Below are 17,669 nucleotides of genomic sequence, written 5' to 3'. Positions count from 1 at the left end.
CTTCCTTACACACAAGAGGAGGATGAGATCCCTCCTCATGGCCCCTTTACTTTTTAGTAAAAAATATTACTTATTTGTTAAAAAATAAATAATAAATCTAACCCTCACAGTTGATCAAATATGAAAAACCATTTAGTGTAAAACATGTGAAACGGTTATCTCATCCCATCATGATCAGACAACTGAGATAACCATTGATCAGACAAATGAGATAATCATTGATCATGTTCGGTTGAGATAACGTTTTGCACCAAATGATTTTTCGTATTAGATCAGGTCTTATATAAACCTAAACTTAACTGATTTCTATTTGAAATTTAGTCATGTCTGAATTGCTATATCTAAACGGTTCCGGTTCTTTTAAAAAAAAACTTGTCTGAGATAAATTCCAAACATTTGGAGTGGCTCTCGAGCTGGCCAGTAGGTGGACCCGAAGCATGGCGATTCTGATGCACTTATGCTCTCCCGCGACAGAGCTCATGAAACAGATAACGTTCCTCTTGCTTTCCAAATCTAATTCCAATGGAAATCATACTCAACCAGACATTACCAGCTTCCAATCCCGCCTCTTTACATAGGTAACTTCCGAGGCCTCTGTTTTTTTCTTTAAAATTTTCAGAAACTTCGTTGTAGCTTTTCTTGAATTTCACTATCTTTAAAGTTTGATTTATCCCTGTTTCACTATCTTTTTATTGTTATTTTTAAGTTCATGCCGTTTCTGCAGGAATCCGTACGAAGACAAGAAGAGGTTGAAAAGTTTCCGAGTTCTTCCAGAGGTACGGATGTTTATTAATGTGCTTAATATGGTCGAAGCCTCAGGTAGGAAGAAATAAAGAGGATTTCAACAGTGAAAAAACTCAAAAGTTTGACGCCAGTAGCCCTTTTATTTTTTGGGCCAATTTCGCGTGTTAGGCGTTACTTTCTATCAAATATGTCAGAAAGTAATGTTATTCTTTCTCTGGCTAGACAGTTGGGATCGTTTTCTATGTATGATATTATCTGTTTGAAAGTTTCTAGATATCGGATTCCACTTTGAGGTTTGAAGTCCGTTAGGATCCAGTAATGCGATCCTGAGATATCGTGGTATTGTCTGTCTGCATTATTCAACAATTTACATCAATGCTCCTAATTGGGGTTGTGGATTACGTAGGCTGTGGTGTTACCGCAATCACTGTCTGCCTCCACCGGGTCCGCATCATCTACATCATACACAAAGATATCGGGTTCTAACATTCTAGCCTCTCATTTTGATTCGAGGTTCGAATGCTTCGAAAGTTCTGATTTTGTTGCAATCTAAGAGCTGGATTTTCTGTGTTTTTTGGTGCATCCTTCAGAAATTTAAATTCTTTCTTGGCATAAAGTCCTCAAATTTAGCTGACTACACATCTTCCTGAGATAGTTTTTCAGCACTGAACGGTGGTATTCTTAATCTCTGTTTCAGTGTTACGATGAGATTGTTTGGTGTTTCTCTCTCTTTTCTTTCTTTTAAGTTTTTCTACTTCCTTTTTGTGGGTTTTGCATACTGACGGTCTATTATGCATTTAGCTCTTATTTAGAAAAGAGAGAGCTTTGAATTATGATAGTTTATAAATATTAGTTTACTTAATGTAGCTCTTGACTGATGAACTGAGATACCATTAAGTGAACAAGGATATGGTCTTTTAAGTTTAAAATCATTCTCAAGCTATTCAAGTTCCATTTATATTAATCAATGTAATCATCTTAAAAGGAGGTGAAAATAATACTAGCAGTCTGTATTGTATTTTTCTCTTATGTCATCCTTCATTGGATTGTCTGCATATTCCTTTCTGTTTTTCTTGTTTAATCCTGATAGATCATTTATTCGATTGTTGTAGAGCCTGACTTTTCAACCACACACGTCATCAAATTGTCAAAGTTCGACTAAAATGTTCATCGTTCATGTTGTTATAGAGTATGTTCAGCTATTTGTTTCATAATAAAATTTGTTTTCCTTTTATAAGTTTTGACTCTATGTTACATATTTTGACAGTCAGATAAACTACGGAGTCAAATGCTTAATTTTCTAATATTTCATTTTTTAAGAGTTTTATTTCTTTTGTTATCCAAGAGAAAGTTCACTTCTACTATTCTTTATGTAGTTCCGATACATAAAATGCTTGTTGTCAGGGGTGAAACTTTACCATCAATCTCAAGACAATATGGCTTGTCTTTAGGGGAAATTCTTGCAGTTAATTCGGACATAGTTGATATGAATTTTCTTAAGGAAGGGCAAAGCCTTACCATACCTCTCATTTTACAAGAAACTAAGTTGGTGATTTTCAGTGCTGATAGATGCTTGGAATAGCTCAAATAATTAGCTCCTTCATCTTTAAACTCTTGAACCTGAGAATCCAAGATTTTGAGGTTCATATATTTAATATAAAACGTCCCTGCAGAAAGTTTTATTCAAAGAAGACACTTCACCATGTTTTTCTTGGTTAGAAACTATGGAGATACTTAAAGAAATTCAATTTCAATTTCTTCGTAATTTCAGTGTTGGACCATGTCAATGTTTAAGCATCTTGAGGAGAAAACATATTAAGGATATTAACACTCTTTTTCTTTGATACCTTTCTCGGCCTTTTGGCTAAGATCAAGTGTAGTATCTGTTCTTATCAGTTTAATATCTGATACGTGGTCCATCGGATCACATGATATTAAATTAATTTTTTGTGGGAGAGGTCAATATACGCACTTTCATAAAAAAAAAAACTCTTTTTCTTTCTCTCAAAATAAAATCCCTTCAAAATAATTATTCATTTTGCCTGCCTGAAAGGGTATTACTTATCCCTCAGGTTATGAGAAAAGAGCATCCTTAATTCAAGGTCTATCTAGAGCATATGCTATAAGATCCATATTCATGTTGTACTGCTCTTTTCTGTTGATAAGACAACTTTCCCTCTATCAATCAAATAAAAGAACAAATGGGGCTATCTGGTGGAAAGGCAAATTCCAGCCAAATGAGCAGGTTCCACAAATGTAAGGGTATTTGTAAAAAAGACATTTTATTAGCTATAAGAGTTATTCATTCTTTCCGAGTGATGAATTTAGTTGATCTACCCTTGTAAGATGGAAAGGACATGGAAGCTGTGAATAACACATTTAGAACACCAGGATACATGCAATATACCATTTTCTAGGTTTAATTTCTAGTTTAGAAATGATATTAGGTTTATTTAGTTTAGTTTATTTTTCTAGGAAAGTGTATTCCTATTAAAAGTAGATTACTAGTGTTTACGAGTTGCAAGGACATGAATATTGTTGAAAGATATGATGGACTGCCATTTTATATGGGAATATCCTATACACCATTTGCAGCAAGTTGGGCGTTTATGATATTCTCTTACCCCCAGCTTGAGGGGGAGTGTTGGAAGATGGGCCTAAGTCCACACGACCAAGGAAGGCTTACACGTCCAAGTATGTGGAAGATGGGCTCAAGCCCACAGACCAAGGAGAAGGCCCACATAGTGGTGGCATGATGGTAAATAAAGAGTTATCTCATAAAGATAACACTGATATAATTATTTTATGATTTATGTCTCTTATTGACTTTTACTAGTGTGAAGGGTATTCTTGTAATATTAGTACTTTTGATATCTATAAATACAATTTAAGGAAGAGGGTTTGGATAAGTTCATTACCCTAATCTTCCTCCTCTTTTATTTTTTTTTCTTTTTCTTTTTCTTTTTCTTCCTTCCTTTCTTCTCCATTTTCTTCACCTTTTACATCTCAGATCATTGCCCGCTCTGATAACATGTTGAATTTCTAAAAAAGAGAAAAAACTTCACTTACTTCATCTTTTGTGAGACTCCTGTAAGACTCTACCATATTAATTCTGGCTCAGTGTGTCTTCTTACTGTGAGAATCATGTAAGAGTCTTTCATATCTTCTCTTCAACACTCCCCCTCAAGTTGGAGTTTATAACTTCAGCTTGGAATGAAAAGGAGTTTATAATTGATGTAATTAGTTTATGATTTATGTCTCTTATTCACTCTTACTGGGGTGAAAGGTATTCTTGTAATATTAGTACTTTTGATATCTATAAATACAACTTAAGGGGAGTATCTATGAAGTGAACTCTCTTTTATTTGACAAGATCAATTCTTTATTTTTTTGTTGGCACTCTTTATTTCACTTCAGAATTTTAAATACTTTATGTGGTTCAAACTTTTTCTGGAGAAATTTTTCTCATGTTTTGTGGATCTGAGTGTGTCAATCCCTTTCTTTAGTTCTTTGGGTAGGTTTTCTTATTTTGGTGTCTATAAAATTTTGTCCTTGGTGACTTATTATTGTTCTGAGTGGTTTTCTGCTATTGTCCTTGAGTGACTGGTTTTTCTAGGTAATGATTGATATTACTTTTTGTTTTCGAAATTATACATTGTGTTGGCTCTAAGTTTGTTTTAATTTTTTTGCCAACCATATTTCTTCTACCCTTTTCTTAGTTTGTATCCTTTAATTGGGGTTTTGAGAGTCCTTTCCTTTACTAGTATTTGTTCTGGTTATTTTGTCTAATTGGACATCTCAAGGTGGTTCGTTATTTAGGAGATAAATGATGAAGATAAATGTTGAAATATCTAGAGTTTCTTTTATGCTTAAAATGGAGATCATTGGCTTCTACTCCTCAATTTGAGGGGGAGAAAGATAAGAGTATGAGTGTTAATGAAGTTGAGTCTAAGAATCATCCAACATGGGCACGCTCAAAAACCAAAGGTCCCACGAACGCCACAAAGAAATGACAAATTGTGCTTTCAATTGCAAATTTAGAAAACCAAATTGATATTTCCTTTTTCCTTATGCCAAGAATGGGGAGTTGTGAAACATATTTTGTAAGAAGTTGAAGCTATATCCTCTAGCTCAAGGGAGAGTGTTAGAAATATTACCTTAGTTTTTTATGAAAGTGTTTTCTTATAGAAAGTAGATTCCTGGGGTTTACAGGTTGTAGTGACATGATTGTAATTTTGAACAATGTTTAAGTTATAAATAGGGGAGAGGGGCTTTAAATCCTAATCTTTCCCATCACTTTTCTCTTGCAAATTTCACACTTGTTGTGTTGAAGTAATTATATTTTAGTAGTGAAAACACTGAAAAGTCACCTTTCATGTTATGGAATGAAACGACATTAAATGGCACAAGGAACTATTTTATTGTCTAAAAAGCATCTTGAAGTACTCCTTTTATGATTACTTTTTTTGAAAGGAATTAATTTTCTTATTTTGTTACAGGACCCCAGACTAAAAAAGTTATCACATTCGACAATAGTGAAAGATAAATGCCTGAGACACATGCATTTCTGTGGTTCTGCACTTGGAAGTCCAAAAATCTTAAGTTTGATATCCTGTAACAGGTTAGAGATTGTAAGTAACTCTTTACAGTTTTATGGATATTAGTTAGGTAAATCTTTTATATCGTATGTGCAGTAAATTGAAGTTATTGACACTACAAATTTCCATTTTACTATCAGGCTAAGCAACCTGGTTATTTTCTAGTTCTGGTTCCTCTTATTGCATTTTGCATCAGATGCATTGTGGGTAAATTTGGCCATCAGATTGCGAAGCTATGGAAACATGGAGCTGTAAATGAGTCAATGACACATCATGATAGTTTGAAAAATATAAGGTGGAAATCTGCTCTTTGTGACACATTGGAACTTGAAGTTATCAATGAGGAATCAAGTGAACGTTCTGTTGTAAGTATTCATATGCTATATCCTCATTTGGTGCTTTTTATGTGTGCCTTCCCCTGTATGTGGCATGAAAATGTAAGTAGAATTGACTGGGTTAGGTCTCTTTGAACTTTTGTTGCAAAATGATTCACAACTCTTGATGTTGCAATTTTTTGTGAATTTGTATGTTTTTCCTAGATGCATTGCATTCGAGATTTTATTAGATTATTAAATAGTGCTTTCTCTTATCAAATGGAAATATTGAGTAATAAATTAGTTTTAGTGATTCTCTACAGCTCATATAAAATCTTTCTTCCCTCTCTCTCTATGCTCTTTTTATAGAATAAAGGATGACACTTGTTCCTTTTATCTTTCCCTTAAAGGATTGGTTTACAATGTAGGTTTCAGGAATCAAACCCAAGTTTAAATTGAAACCCTAGAAACTCAGATTGAGCTACCTTGACAATAACTGAAGTAGCACTTTATGAGGTATAAGCTGCATCTTGTTCTTACTGCACAAAGCGATCTAAACTTTGCTTATTTCTTTTTTTGGGGATGGGTGAACCAAATGATATTTCTCCTTTAATTTCTGCCTTTTTATTTTCCCTCTGAATCAAACTTTTCCTTGCCATAATTGTTCAGTTCCTATTTTATTATCAATGATACGGGTCGGATCAAAGATGTAGAAATATAAGAGGGTAGTGGTAGTCCCCCTTCTCCACCGAATCAAATGAGATTGTTCCTGATGGAGCACATTACAAGAAAAATGAATTAACCAAATTTGATCTGAAACATTGTCTATCAACTCTTTTTTTCCTGAAGTTGCACAGCTGCTATTGGATTCATATGATAACTATCCTAGTAGGTGATAGAAACAAAAATTGTCTCCCAGATCGGAGACGTAGCAAACTAATGTTTATTCAACTAGTGATAATGTTAGAACACCCACCATGACATAATCTTAAAATCAAGTGGTGACCTGCCAGAGAAGGCTTAATGGACAAGCTGTCTGTCAATTATGACCTAAATCTTATCTGGACTCCTTTTTGAATTGTGTAGAAATCTCCAGCAGATCAATCTGGGGTTCATAATGAAGACATTTTTAAGGCCTACGCCACACTTGAGCCTGCTTATCTCAAATTCCTATCTGAATGTGGAATGGGTAAAAGGGGCTACTGGCGAGGAAGCTTGTCCGAGTAAAGGTTTTTCTGTTGTGAACCATTGTGCAAAGCTGCTTCAATGTCTATTTTATTTTTCCAGTCTTAATCTGGTCTTGTTTATTTGATTTCTTCTGAAAATGGCAGTTGTCAACATGGAGTTCTTGCGTCCATCAAATTTGAAGAGAGCAATCATATTTGCAGGGGCGTTTGGGTTTTCAACATCCCCGGTGGTGGTTGTAGACTCAGATCAGATTAAATGACACGGTGCCCCTTTTATCTGATTTGTCCTCGCTTTAATACTGTATATATTAGTATCAGAATTTATGTCCTCTGTAAATATTGTCCATGGGTTTGTCTAGAAAAAATTATATTGGAGAGTGATTCGCCTAATCCTGCATCTTTTGGGTCAGCATTATTCCAGAAAAGGAGAATTTGATCAGTATCTTATCTTCACAGATGTTACTTATTGCATCTGGTCCACAGATAACCCTATTGCGTCTGGTTCACAGATGTTACCCTGGATCCTATCCAGGGTACCGGTGGGTTTCTTGTCCTTTGCCATGTGATCGTGTGAAGCAGTCAAAACTTATTTGGCTGTTCCACAGGAAATCAAAGCTAAAACTTGGAAACGCAGGACCCATCAGTAGGCAAAACAATCTTCCTCCCGAGAAATCATTCAGATAGTACAATTGATGAACAATAGCTACAGTGAATGAACAGTGTCACATCAGTTTCCCTATTCCCATGAGCACAGTTTCCAGTTTGTCTTTGTACACAATTGATCGTGTAATTAAGATATAAAATTCGTAGAAGTGCACAGTTGATGGGAATGAAATTTTTACTGGCCTTTGAAGCTGGGAAAGAAAAAAAAAAAAAAAACAATAAGGAGCAGAAAATACTTTGGATTTTTACTGTTACTTCTTGTGCATCCTGGACTCGGGAGAGTTCGGCTGTAATGGTGATAGAGGCAACCTTGAGGAATCTGGTCCACTAAGATCAGATGCCTGTTCATTAGTATTAGCAGTTCTGGGTCTCGATTTTCGCTTACCCTGCAATAGAGTTCATTTCTTTCAGGTATCTAAGAAAAAAATATAGAGATAAATGTTGCACAAGTATTCAATACGAATCTCACATTTGCAGTACTATTGGCGTTCTCGCCACCAGATGCATGTAGCTGTCTTTCTTTGTTATACTTCTTTAAGAGTTCCTCCATCATCATATTGTCATCAAACAATAATTTTGCCTGATAAAAATTAAAGAAATATTAAATAATGTCCAGAGTAAAACACATCAACATCTCTATTGGATAGAAATGCCTACCTCCTCTTCTGCTCTGTGGAGGTTAATCTTTAACTGTTCATTATCTTTCTTTAGAGTCCCCAGGTCTTGTGTCAATGTTTCACAGTTACAACATTGGGGCAATGACTGAAAAGTCATAACTGTGGTTAGTACTAACAGAATTGGAAATGAAAATTTTCCTGAAGTTGTTGAAATTAGGTACTACTGGCAAGTATTGCAGAAGTTGACACCATGAGTACCAGCAAGATAATAACATAAGGACTTACGAGTAATTACTCAGGCTACCAGACTTAATCAAAAGAAATCTAAAGTTTGAATGGAGCTACATACTTTATAGAAATTTTGATTTTAATTCGGTATCGCACCCTTTTTAAGAAAAAAAGTATAAACAAACATGAGAGTGGCAGAAAGAAGGCAATTCTTGGCCATAAACTTGCTAAACTGAGTAATAGTATCATAATAAAACTTTCCTATTACTATACTCTTTAGTTATAATTCAACTTTCACTTTTTGAACTAAAACAACTATCCATACAAGTCCAACAGCTAGCTTAAAAGAACCCACTAACAGTATACTTGCTGGCATTAATACTTACTACTGAAAAAAAAAGACTTGCCAAGCATAAAAATCTAGGAAATGTTGGATAACCTTTTATTCATTGAAAAAGAATGATTACAGTGAAGATTTTCCAGCAACATAGCGAGAGAGCACCCAATTACAAGAGAAAACCTAGATATACCTTTTGCAAAGAGAACTAACACAAGTCTTTGGTAACTCATATAAGCAGATATTCTAAAAGTAAAATTTGCAGATAAAGCAGAATTTTTCAAATTCTTTGTCATTTTTCCTTGAAACATGACTTTCCATAAGAAACAATCTTCAATATCCACTGCATCAAAGCGTACTGGATACAAATGGTTTCTTTAGTACTTAAATGTGCCAGAGAAAAGAAAACAGAAAAGAAAAACTCCACTTTAAAGAAGTTAATTTTGTCCTCCAAACAAGGAGCTATTTATGAGATTACTTCATAAAGAAATCAGGTTTAAGTTTGCTACCTATAAAAGCCTAGCAATGTAGGGTTCTAGTGCATGGCAATATTCTTTATTACATTAAAGACAAAAATAAAATATTGGGCAATATAATAAGATTTTGAATAAGTTAAAACTAATATGTTGAATAAATGCATGAATTGCAGCCCACGAAATCTTATTGGAAATTTAGTGAAGAGAAAAAGAAATTCATCACCACAGAGAAGAATCCCAAAGTGATTTTTGTACTGGTAGAATCTAAGTAATCACTGTTGTTTGTGTATATGAAGAAAGCTTTCCTTGTTAGAAAACTTAGAGGTTCAATCATACCGAGTTAAGCAATACAAAGTCCTCATTGAAATCAATCTTCATGTAATTTCAGTTATAAATTAATGGATTTGGAGAGGAGACAGATAAGCACGATCTCCTTCTTTCTCTTTCCTTCTTTTCAATGTCTTCTCTCTCACTTCTCTCCCTCAAACTCTCTAGATACTTTTCTATCTTCATGTTGCATTAAGAGGCTCTACAATTCATCTAGGTATCAGAGCAGCAAATTCTAGCCTCAAAAAGCCATTGGCTTAAAAGAAGGTCCGGCCTCAAGCCATCAGAACGGACAAAATTTGCAGTAGTCTTCCATTATCAAATTATCCGGATAAGTTTCTTTCTGCTACTTGCTCTATGGTCAAAAATGTCAGAATTGAGTCTCCTTTTGGTATATATTTTAGTTTTAGCAAAATTTTACTGTTTCTGAATGATTTGTGGGATGTTACAGAGTCACAGACACTGTGCGACACTGTTTCATACCTGTTTTTTTGTTTACCCATACAGGAGAAAAGTGATCTCACTTTCTGTATCATGTATTTATCAAGAAGAGTATGTCTCCCTCTCTCTGGTTCGTTGTTCCAAAACCTTAACAGTTTGATGGGAGGAAGAAGACAAGAATTGGATTTCTCTCTCGTCAATTTTTCCTGGATTTGGTTTTCCAGGTATCCTAGAAAAGGGTCTTAGTCATCTCATAATTGAGTTTCCAGGAAATCCTTTCCAGAAAAGATTCTGGAATTTGAAAAAGGTCCCTGTAACTCGATTGAATTTGGAAACAAGTCCCCATGTCCATTAAAATAGAAAAAACCAAACAATACAGGGAATCCCAGTGGAGAAAAAACCCCTTATAACCCTTCCTTTTCCCATGGTTGATCAGAAGTATCATTTTTAACCATTAAGTAGGAGGAAGAAGAAACCTAAGGCCGTTTGGTCTAGTTGTATTCTGTTTACATTAGGTGCGTCAGGTCGCGAGTTCGAATCGCGCCACGCCCCTCAAAAAAAAAAAAAGGAGGAAGAAGAAGAAGAAGAAGAAATCTATACACTGTGAACTAGAGACATCATTCCAAAAGGTAAGATCCGAGCGGCATTCTTCAATTGTTAAAGTGAAAGAGAACAAACAAAGAAGGAAAAAAAAGGAACCTGGCCCAGGAAAATACCATCAAATTAGCAAATCAACGTAAGAAAATAAATAATGTTAAAACTAATGATTCCAAGGCCTGGTTGCACATGAATTACAACTGAAAGGACCACAGATTAGTAGTTCAATAGGTAAACAAAAATCTCAAGGGAATGAGGGACATCATAATAAGTGGTTCTAAGGCCCCAAAAACCATCTAGGCTCTTACACCTCTACAATGAGCTGGCAATATCCTAGCAACATTGCTCAGGGTGATTGGATAAGGTCTTATCACCAAGAGCAGGATGGCCAGGCCAAAATATTTCTACAGTTATTCCCTCTATTAACAGAACATGCATTAAAGAGATGGATCAATGAGATCAAAAGTGACAAGCTATACACTTGGAGAAATTTTGGAAAGCCAGAATCCAGAAAAAAAGTTCTCTATATTGTCCTTAACAGTTCATATAGTGAATTAATGTGCATTATCATTTGTTTTTTATGGTGTTGAAGGGGAAGTTTATGCATAGGAACTGCTGAAAGAGACCAAAAAGCCATTTCGTGACCTGATGATGCCATTACTTTTGGCTTCTGCAAATTGTATTGTTCATAAAACTACCTTGACAGAAGATGCTCAAACCTGCTCCTGGTTTTGTAGGGAAAATACTATGCACTCTGGAGTTGTCTGCTTTCCTGCAGCAAACCCCAAGCATCCCCACATATTTCTTTTTATTTTTTTAATGGACATAGATGCACTAAGGTTAAAGGTCAAAGATCAACTTTGATGTTTTAGCTTCTATCTAATGATTATACAAAACTAAAGTGCTATTCCTGGAAAAGGTTCAGGATAGTTTTGCCCCAGCAGATGAAAAGATGCATTTACAACACACAAAACCTCGAATCACATGAACAGTTTAACATAACTGAGTGACAGTAGAGCACTTACAGACACAGCAGAAAGCAATTGTAGCTGTAGCTCCTGATCTTCCTTTTTAAGTGCATCATTTTCTGATGCACTCAACCTGTCATGGATAACTATAATTCAATATAAAACTACCAAGCAGCAAATTAAAAGGTTTTAGTTCACAAATATCAAAATGGAGAGATAATTCCGATACTACCTAGTACAATCAAGTTCATCAATATGTCTTCTCAACATGTGCACCTCCTCAGTTGCCCTTACTTCTTTCTCCTGCAATTCACATCCAAGTATCCACGTAGACAATTCATTTGAAATAAGAGATGAAATAAAAATAATAGAAAGAGTGCAGTAGGAGATAAATCACAGGATTACCCTGAGCATCAGGCATTCACTTTTGAAATCCTCAAGCTCCAGCCTGACTTTGCTTAAATTCTCCTCAGCTTCCAAAGCACGCATCTCTGCATCTGCTGCCCTTTCATCGGCTTCATTCCCAAACTCCATTAAAGCATCCCTGTCACGGTCATAAAGAGAGCACTCTTTCTCCAACTTGTCGCACCGATGCAACAGATCACTGCATTCCGCCCTCAACGTCATATTCTCCTCGATATGTTTCTTTAACGCTTGTGCATTTAAAGAAGCTTCCGCCTGTTAAATAAACATGGCATCATGAAAAGCTAAAAAGAAAAAAAAATGCAACAAAAAACAAATAAAAGCAACCTCAATGTGAGATCAAGATACCAAGACTAGAAAGACAATAAAAGACAAACCACTGATAGCTGGATTTTACGGTCTTTTTTCCTCAAAGAATCGTGCAGTTGGAAAATCTCTCCTTGAAGCCGATGACGTGCCTCTTCCGAAGCCAACAGCTTCGACTGCAAGGTCTTTTCAGAGACTGGAAGACCCAAGCAGTACTCCATCGACTGTTGTATATAGTCGTCGATATCCGAAGTAAGAGCCATTTTCTTGAACTAAACTACTTGACAGAGAAAATTTCAAATCGTACCAAAAACGAAGAGTATACAAATTATGAACCCTAGAATCCAAGAACCACAAATCTGAACAAAGCAAAGTCAAGATAAACCCCCCGCAATCTAGGTAAATCCGAAACAAAAACAATAAAAGTTTTTCGCAAAAGGAAGAGATAGCCGAGGAGAAGAGAGACAAGATCAGTGGTGAGTGCCTGCGAGGGTCGTTGAACGATGTTTTTGCCTTTGGTTTTGAAATCCCAGAAGGAAGAGCCGTTAAAGGTCTCATTTCAATTCTCAAATACAAAAAGGAATGTGGGGACCACTGTATGAGTTCCAGTTTGCCGACTCGGGACCAGGACCCGGCTCGCCTTTGCCCGATTCCGAGCCGAATCCCCTCAACGTTTTTACGCGGTGTCTCGATCAGAAATAAATTTTAATTTTTTTAAAAAATAATAAATATCTTAATTATTTTTAATTCATAAAATTAGTGACTCGGGATCTGAACCTGACTCAGCATGGCTAGAGCCCGAATAGGGTCGACTCACCTAACTCGGTTGATTGCTAAAAGAATTTCTAGAAAGAGTTTTTAATCACAGCAATGGTTGCTGCATCAATGGCTCTCTATTCTCTTCTAGCGAACTCCGTCGTGCGGAATGGTCGAGAGATGTCAGGGAGAGGTAAGCCGCCTTTCAACATTGATGATTCTTCCATGGTTGCTGAATCCATTTCATCCTTTAAAACAGTCTAAGCGCTAACAGTGGACGTCTTTTCCTTTTTCAACGTCGCCGGAGCAGAACCAGTCTTCTTTACCTGAGTGTTAAGTACCCCCTTGCTCATTTTCCGACGTGCTGGCGTTCAGCGGCCAGGCGCCTGAAAGAATCAACGGGAGGTTGGCAATCCTGAGTTAGTCGGCTGGGCGGGTTGCTCCTGATCTTTCTTTCTATAGGGTAACTCTGCCATATAAAATTTTCAAAAAATATAAAAAATAAGAAAAAAATCATTTATGGTATATATATTTATTATATATTATTATCTAAGTATCCTAGTGATTTGTAATGCATAAATTTAGTGTAAAACTAATGGCTGTGGCTTTAAGAATTGCGATTGGTAATCGACTTTATGTTTAATGATCTTGAGTCCGGACTCGATATGCAAATTTAATAACTTTCTATAGGGTTACTCGGCCGAAAATATATTTCAAATAAATATCAAAATAAAATTATTATAATTTTTAATTTAATATATGATTTACCATGCATGGTTAGCTAAAAAGTCACCTTTATAATCTAAAAAAATGATGAATTTCGATGAGGGTCGTGTTGATTTTCATAGAAGAAACATAGAAGATAGAAGAGAGGAGAGAAGAATAATTTGAGAGAGAAAAGAGAGGACAAAAAGAGGCACATTGGTATTGATTAAGAGAAGAATGAGAGATATGTCTTGCTCTCTTACATTATGTCCTTTTATAATGGAATACAACTTAAATCATACTAAATATCTCACTACATCTAAAAATAATGAGTTCTAGAAAAAAAACTAAAACTAAGAGAATAAGAGGAAATCTTCCTCTATTCTATCTTTTTTCCTTTTTGAGTTTTCTTTTTTTTTAGACCGGTCCTGCATGACATTCACCTTATACTCCATGTAGTTTGTCAGATATGCTTTGTAGGAGATTCATCTTAGACTCCTTGATATGGCTTCTTCAACACTTCCCCTTCTACTAGAGTTTGTAATTTTAGCTTGCAAACAATCTTGCTCTGTAACTTACGTGCCTAAAAAAGAAATTCCAATCTTGTGTGGCTTGGAATTTTTTTTTGATCAACTCGTCTTGATTCATTTTCTTGTTTACATCTTGATTGTAATGTCCATCTTCTTCTTATCTTGTTTTCCCCCCTTACTTGGACATTTTGGTTACATAAAATATGATTAAATTTGATTACTACAATGTATGGAATTCTTTATTGTCGATTACCTCTTTTTTGTACTTTTTTTACTTATCCTCCTCAAGTCGGGGATTTCTTTATTCTTTGCCAAGACACTTAGTTTGCATAAAATAATAATAAGAGAATAAAAATCACCCTCCCAATGAGAAAACTCCAACTTTAGTTTGAAATGGAAAGAGTTTTAGTTACTTTTTTTAAGGGTAACTAAAAAATACTACTTAGGTATTTAGTTGGGTAAAAAGAATAAAATAATTGAATTAAGTTGAATGTTGGGCGCATTTTAGATTTTTGCAGGTAGTGGGATAGGCTCTCTGAAGCGATTTTAGAAAAATAAATTGAAAAAAGTAATAAGGAAGGGGGGTGTACAATCCAGCTCTTCGTACTTCCAAATAAGGAGGAGTTTTTAGACCAATAGATAGATAAAACTAATCAGGTTTGATTCAAGAGGGAGAAAAAATAATCCATCTATGAACATGTATGATTGAGGAAACCTAAAAAAAAAAATTTAATAAGGAAAATTTTGAGATAGAACATAGTAATATGAAACTTTCTAAAAGAAAAATTCTGATGTACGGTAATTACTTTTCATACAACTTGACTAATTTGGAAAGAAAATTTTCAAGAAAAAAATTCTGGAATAAGGGAGATTTAGAATTAATATATTTAAAATTTAGAATAAGAAAATAAGATTTTTTAATCAAGAAATTTCAGACTTTGTAAAAAAAGGAAGTTATGGAAACTCATGTAATGTGAGATAAAATAAAAGAAACTCTTAAGGAAGGAAAAATCGGCTGAAAGTTCGAATTTCCACATGCAATAGGCCACCATCATGACCTTTGATTCTTCCAATATTTGATATATCTCTTTAGGAACATTAGATTGAGAAATGGTTCATTAAGTTAGAATATAAACTCATAGAGATTTTTTTTTGAGATATAATTCTCTATATAATTTCTCCTTCTTTATGGTATAAAACATCTCGATAATTGAAGCTTTCAACTGCTCCTTGAATCTTTTCTATTGTTCGACCTTTGCTACTTCAAAAAACTAGTTCTCTTTTTTAAAAACTATGATTTAAAAAAAAAATTGAGTTGGAAATTCTTTGATAATGTAAAATTCAAAGATAAATATGGATAATGGGTAAGAAGAAGGACTACAGGGAAGGGAGAAAGAAAACTTCTCTTTTTCTCTTTTTGTTTTTGTTTTTGTTCTTCCCCTTTTTCTCCTTCTTCTGCATCTTATTTTATTTTTTTCATTTTCCATGTCAAAGTCATGAATGCTCTTATACCATGTTGATTTTCAGAGAGAAACCATCGAAAATAGAAAAAAATATATGAGAACAAACTTGAGAGAGAAAAGAGAAGACAAGAAGAGGCAGATTGTTATTGATTAAGAGAAAAATGACAGAGATATTTTCTTATCTTACATCATGTCCTTTTATAAATAAATACAACTTGAATCCTACTAAAAATAAACTTTCCCAAAGTTCCCAATTAAACTCAAAAAAATGTCAGTAAATCTAATCACAATAAGTTATAATAATGACACTAAAACTAAGAGACAAAGATGAAATCTTCCTCTTTTACTCTAGTTTTTTCCTTCGAGCTTTCTTCTCTTAAGAAAATTGTCTTGCACGAGATTCACTTTAAGCTCCATGAAGCTTACGAGATATGCTTTGAGTGAGAATCATCTAGACTCTTTGATATGGCTTCTTCAATAGGACAAAATCTATTGGATATCCAAATGTGTAATCTTATTAGAAGATAAGAAGAAGTGGGGGCATATTCATAAATTATCTTTATTTCTCTTGAGTTTCAGCCTTTTAGGTTAAAGGGTAATTGTGTAAACTTGCTTTATGAAGTAATTATATAAAGAGGTGAGGAGGAGGATTAGGGTTCATAACTTTGAACTCTAACCTTCACACAACTTGAGCTCTCCTCTCATTCACTCTTCCCTCTTTCTCTGCTCAACTCTTCTAACTTATAACTCTCTTTCTTCTCTCTCACCTTCTTATCTCCTCTCACAAAAGCTCTCTAAGATTTCATTAATGGAATCCTAAGGTTCAACATGGTATCAGAGCAGAGATCTTAGGATTCCATATTGTTATTTGCTCAGGTTACATAAAGGCTACATGGGATAGTTTTTTTAATATTTTTTAATGGATGATTGTTATCTCTCTTCCTAGATAAGTATTGATTTCGTTATATGTTTTTTTTTTTTTTGCCATGACTGAGGCTTAGTGTACACACAATAGTTTGTTTTCTTCTTATGAGATAGTTCTCACTTCTGTCCATGTATATGTAGAGCAACCATGATTTTTGGTGCTTTCTTTTTCACAAACCAAAGCTGGAATTGCATGATTTGTATAAGTTGCATGCATGTTGGAGTTGATTTCTTGATTAAATTTGTGGGAAGAAATCAAAACATTCTACTATCGATTAATAGAATAATCAATGTGGTGTAAGAGTGAACAACAACAAAGTTGATAGTAACAACATAGATGTTTCTTGATTTCTTCATGGTTAATGTTTTGAATTCAGGAAAGGCTTCACAAGGAGTCTTCAAAAACTCCCTTGCAAGATCTTGGTGTTCCGAACTTTGAGAACCTGGGAGGCCTCGAGACCACATAGTCCTGGTTGGATTCTGATATCTATTTTAGCTAGAGACCACATTTGTACTTCATACTTTTTGTGTTTCGAGTGCATGATGACACTTTCAATCTCTCTTAGGTCTGTTTGGAATCCCTAAAAAAGAAAAGAAAATGATAATTTAACCATTATTATTCCTAAAAATAGTTAGTAAAAATGAGATAATGATTAAATTCTCATTTTCATTGACTATTTTTGGGAATAATAATGGTCAAATTCTCATTTTCTATTATTTTCCATGGGGTTCCAAACAAACCCTAAGATTCCTCATATTGAAGAGTACAACAACAGAAAGTCTCACAAAAAAGGGCTTTCTTTTGTGTTCATGACTGTTGGCTCCTTTGTTGCTGCCTGTTTGCTCTCGGGCTGTGCATACCCAAGCTCTCTTCTTGAATCCTTTTTGAATTAGGTCTCTATATGATATGATAAAATAAGAAAGGATATTATATGACTTGTTGAAGGAAAGGTTATTGACTGTTTAATACAACAAGTGTATTCTCTTTGTTGGCTGAAACAAAGAGTTGGATCTCTTAAAGTTTGCTTGCTGAAAATACTTGTTGAGTGAAGCATTTTGAAATTT

The 17,669-nt window shown here is 34.7% G+C and overlaps 2 protein-coding genes and 1 pseudogene across 6 annotated transcripts; 2 read left to right on the top strand and 1 right to left on the bottom strand.

Moving 5' to 3' along the window:
- The first annotated feature begins 437 nt into the window (after positions 1 to 437).
- On the top strand, positions 438 to 7,242 carry LOC137946534 (uncharacterized). Of its 5 annotated transcripts, XR_011111084.1 has the most exons (7): positions 438 to 578; positions 725 to 776; positions 5,244 to 5,375; positions 5,483 to 5,707; positions 6,085 to 6,172; positions 6,743 to 6,885; positions 6,988 to 7,242. XR_011111084.1 is itself a non-coding variant. In XM_068792872.1 (6 exons), the coding sequence occupies exons 1-5, from the start codon at positions 523 to 525 to the stop codon at positions 6,881 to 6,883; spliced, it is 540 nt and encodes a 179-aa protein (XP_068648973.1). In that variant the 5' UTR covers positions 438 to 522; the 3' UTR covers positions 6,884 to 6,885; positions 6,988 to 7,242. The 5 variants fall into 5 exon arrangements, 4 of the variants coding, with proteins under 4 accessions (XP_068648973.1, XP_068648972.1, XP_068648975.1 ...); XM_068792872.1 differs by lacking the exon at positions 6,085 to 6,172 and having other exon boundaries at positions 5,244 to 5,365; positions 5,539 to 5,707; XM_068792871.1 differs by lacking the exon at positions 6,085 to 6,172.
- Positions 2,588 to 2,739, top strand: LOC137947123 (U2 spliceosomal RNA; annotated as a pseudogene).
- Positions 7,243 to 7,495: 253 nt separating the features above from the next.
- Positions 7,496 to 12,745, bottom strand: LOC137946297 (MAR-binding filament-like protein 1-1). Its single transcript, XM_068792536.1, has 7 exons — positions 12,298 to 12,745; positions 11,903 to 12,175; positions 11,730 to 11,800; positions 11,555 to 11,630; positions 8,164 to 8,268; positions 7,976 to 8,086; positions 7,496 to 7,892 (listed from the first exon to the last, which is right to left on the bottom strand). The coding sequence occupies exons 1-7, from the start codon at positions 12,487 to 12,489 to the stop codon at positions 7,758 to 7,760; spliced, it is 963 nt and encodes a 320-aa protein (XP_068648637.1). The 5' UTR covers positions 12,490 to 12,745; the 3' UTR covers positions 7,496 to 7,757.
- Positions 12,746 to 17,669: the final 4,924 nt, after the last annotated feature.

This window comes from Aristolochia californica, unplaced genomic scaffold (assembly GCF_029961685.1).
Source record: "Aristolochia californica isolate CCGP_79_NKW_82.1479 unplaced genomic scaffold, dmAriCali1.0.hap1 SCAF_12, whole genome shotgun sequence".
In the NCBI taxonomy this organism is placed as follows: domain Eukaryota; kingdom Viridiplantae; phylum Streptophyta; class Magnoliopsida; order Piperales; family Aristolochiaceae; genus Aristolochia; species Aristolochia californica.
Note: the sequence above shows the minus strand (reverse complement) of the source record. Positions and strands in the feature narration are given on the sequence as shown.